The sequence below is a fragment of the Vombatus ursinus genome, unplaced genomic scaffold (assembly GCF_900497805.2).
Source record: "Vombatus ursinus unplaced genomic scaffold, bare-nosed wombat genome assembly UNPS02014870.1, whole genome shotgun sequence".
NCBI lineage: Eukaryota > Metazoa > Chordata > Mammalia > Diprotodontia > Vombatidae > Vombatus > Vombatus ursinus.
In genome coordinates, this window is record NW_020954648.1 from 6,473,766 (window position 1) to 6,476,905 (window position 3,140).

Here is a 3,140-nt window from a genome sequence, read left to right on the forward strand (position 1 = left end):
TGCTTCTATCTATCCTACCACAAAAAAAGATGCTCCAATTAACTTTGTTGGAGCTTGGATAGAGAACCTGAACCCAAACCAACTGAACCCCAAGTAAGAGGATGAAAGAAAAGAGGGAACAGATGAACAGAAGATAATAGGGAATGAGGAAGTGGTGAAGTATAGGAAGTTGAAGAAGCAAGTGATAGGAGATTGAAGCTCAGGGAAAAAGAGATAGAATTTTATTGTGGAAAGTTTGGAGCTGGAGCCAGAAAACCTGTGATTGAATCCTAATTCTGCCATTTACTATATGTGACCTTGAGCAGATAACTTAACCTTACTATGACTTAGTTTCCTCACCTGTAAAATGAGGTAGCTGGCACACTGTAGGCCCTTAATAAAATTTTATTTATTGATTGATTCATCTAAGATCCATTTCTCCTCTATAACTTTGATCCTATAAAAACATAGGATCATAAATTTGACCTAATATAGGGATCAGAAAATGAACACAAACAACAAAGCCTAGGAAGGTCAAAGTTTCATCTCCATAACATCAGAGATTTCCATACCTTTGGACTCCCAAATTTAGTGACCTTTAGACAATATTCTTTTCCAGTGTCACACATCTTAAATATATGATCATAGACCTAGGATTAGAAAGGACCTCACAGGGCATCTGGTTGAATCATCCCTCTCCCACAAAACATACATTTTATATAAAGAAAATGAGATTAGAGAAGGGGTGGTTTGCCTAAGGTTATACAAATAATAAATGGAAGAACTGGGATTTGAACTCATATCATTTGACTTTAAACCCAGCATGTTTTCCATTACACCACTCTGCTTCCTTTTTGCCAGCAAATAGCAACCCCTTACAGTTATGACAAGAAGATCTCTTGTGGCCTATTGTAATGTTAACCTGCATGTCCAGCCCTTTCTTGATTTGTGAATGTTTACAAACAACCTCTCTCACCCTTATGACTTTACAGTCAGGTTGAAAAAAGTGAGCACATCTGTCTAGGAAGTTTATTAAAACAAGAGTGACTCCAACTAAACTTGTGACTGATTGAAAACATCATTTAATCAAACTACTCATCAACATAAGGTTGTGAGTTAATTAACTGAAAATTTGCCTTGAACCCAAGACAACCACAAAATACTTCAGGATGTCAACAGTCTCTCAAAAGGAACACAGCATTCCCCTTATTATCCAAAATGAAACATTTTCGAGCATCAACATCCTCCCAACTGGAAGTGTTTCTGAGAAACCCGACAGGTGTAGCAAATCCTGGCCATTTCCCTCACTCCCAACCTGACTTCAGAGATCAAAAGAGCTGCTAATTGTTTCTGAAGATATAAAGATCCCAAACTCTAGGCAATTAAGCAGTGATTGTACGGAATAGGCAGGATGGGGCAAGGAGGTCAGGTAGGTTGCCTGTTCCTTCTTTTGGTTTCTAGTGAGTTGGTGTCTGTTGATCTTTGTAGCTCTTCTAGTTCCAGATCCTTTCTTAGAGACAGTGATTCTCCTAAGACCAGATTATAAATCTTCTCCTATCCGTTCTTCATGGGGCCGCAGATCTCGAGCTCAGTTTTTGCCTGTGAGGGTCCAATGTCTAGAAACGAAGTTGGTGGCAAACATTCAGAGAGACCTCTTTGGGAAGGGAAACTTGATCAATCCTTCAGACTTAACTCTTGGACCAGGTGCCTGCCAATATACTGCCTTCCATGAATCAAATGATACTATTGTCTTCGAGGCAGGGCTCCATGAGTGTGGCAGTAAGCTTCAGGTACAGTTTTTTAGCATTTTTGCGGGAGCACTGTAGTAGGACTCCTCAATCTCATTTTGTCCAGAATAGATCTTGGGATCAGTGGCTACAGGATGATTCCTAAATGATTGTGAGGTCCTTAGATAACCACTGACTGACATATCTCATGGTTCTGTCTTCCTGGGATGGCATGGGGTGGGGTGGGGAAGAACTGCTCTCTAAGTCCATGTGATTTTCCTGCTTAATTTTATCTTGAGACTTAGGATTTCTGTGAAATGCATGAAACCTGTTGATATTAACTTGGAATTCAGTTTCTGCCTCAAAAATGTAGGGAAATATGAAGGAATACTAGATAAGGTCCTCTTCTCTTAGTATTGACGTGCACAGTTTAGAGTGGAGGAATGGAAGGAAGGGTATAAGTATTTATAGAATGCCTATTGCATTCCGGGTACTGTGCTTACTGCTTTATAAATGACTCAGCGGAAAGCATCTAAGTTTTAGTAGAACTCAGCTCTAACACCAACCCTTACGTTGGTTAGCTGTGTGGCTTTGGACAAAATGGTTTCTTATCTGTAAAATAAAGAGTTTGTATTAGATGTTCTTGTTAAGGTCCTATCAGCTCTAAAATTGATTCTACCCTAACAAAGTGGGTAGTGTTTGCTGTATTTCTTGGATTATTCACACAACTCGCTCACTGTAAGGCTTAGGATCCTGGATGTCAAGTGACTAGGAATAAGTGGCCCTGAAGAATATTGGATAACTGGGGTGGAAGAGGACCAGTCCTGGATTTATAGGTACACCATTAGAAATATCTGGACAGATAAGTTGGTTGTCCAACCTGTTGGAAGATTAGTAGGAAATCTTGTACTAGTGAATATATAAACCATGATGAAGTAACAGATATTTCCAGGGAATTTTTTTTTAGGGAATCATACTCTAGTTTTGACCATTTTCAGGTGACCACAGACTTGCTGGTTTATGGCATAAATCTATATTATAACCCAACTCCTGTTGACAACTCTGTTATTCTACGAAACAGTCCAGCTGTGATTTTAATTGAGTGCTCTTATCCAAGGTGAGAGATCCTTTTGTACGGCTCAGATAGTTTGTTCTTTAGCTTGCGTCACTTCTTATGTAGAGATTTCTTCCTTATCCATCATGGTCCCCAGGAGGAGCAACGTGAGCAGCAAGGCTATCCAGCCAACCTGGACTCCGTTTGGTTCTACGCCGTCCTCACAGAAAGGGCTGAAGTTCGCCTTGCGACTGATGACTGGCAAGTGGCTACGGTAGTATAAAAATTGTTAATATTTTCCTCCTGATCTCTATGACACAAGGGTTCTTAACTGTCTCTGTGTCTGTCGTCTCTGTGTCTGTCGTCTCTGTGTCTGTCGT

General features: G+C 40.1%; 1 protein-coding gene across 1 annotated transcript in view; it reads left to right on the plus strand.

The window, feature by feature from the left end:
- Nucleotides 1-1,390: 1,390 nt before the first annotated feature.
- LOC114028098 (zona pellucida sperm-binding protein 3-like) overlaps nucleotides 1,391-3,140 on the plus strand; it is a 5,691-nt gene continuing 3,941 nt past the window's right edge. Inside the window, 4 exon segments of the mRNA XM_027842297.1 lie at nucleotides 1,391-1,504; nucleotides 1,506-1,769; nucleotides 2,705-2,823; nucleotides 2,918-3,021. Of these exon segments, the coding sequence (XP_027698098.1) occupies nucleotides 1,391-1,504; nucleotides 1,506-1,769; nucleotides 2,705-2,823; nucleotides 2,918-3,021 (601 nt within the window).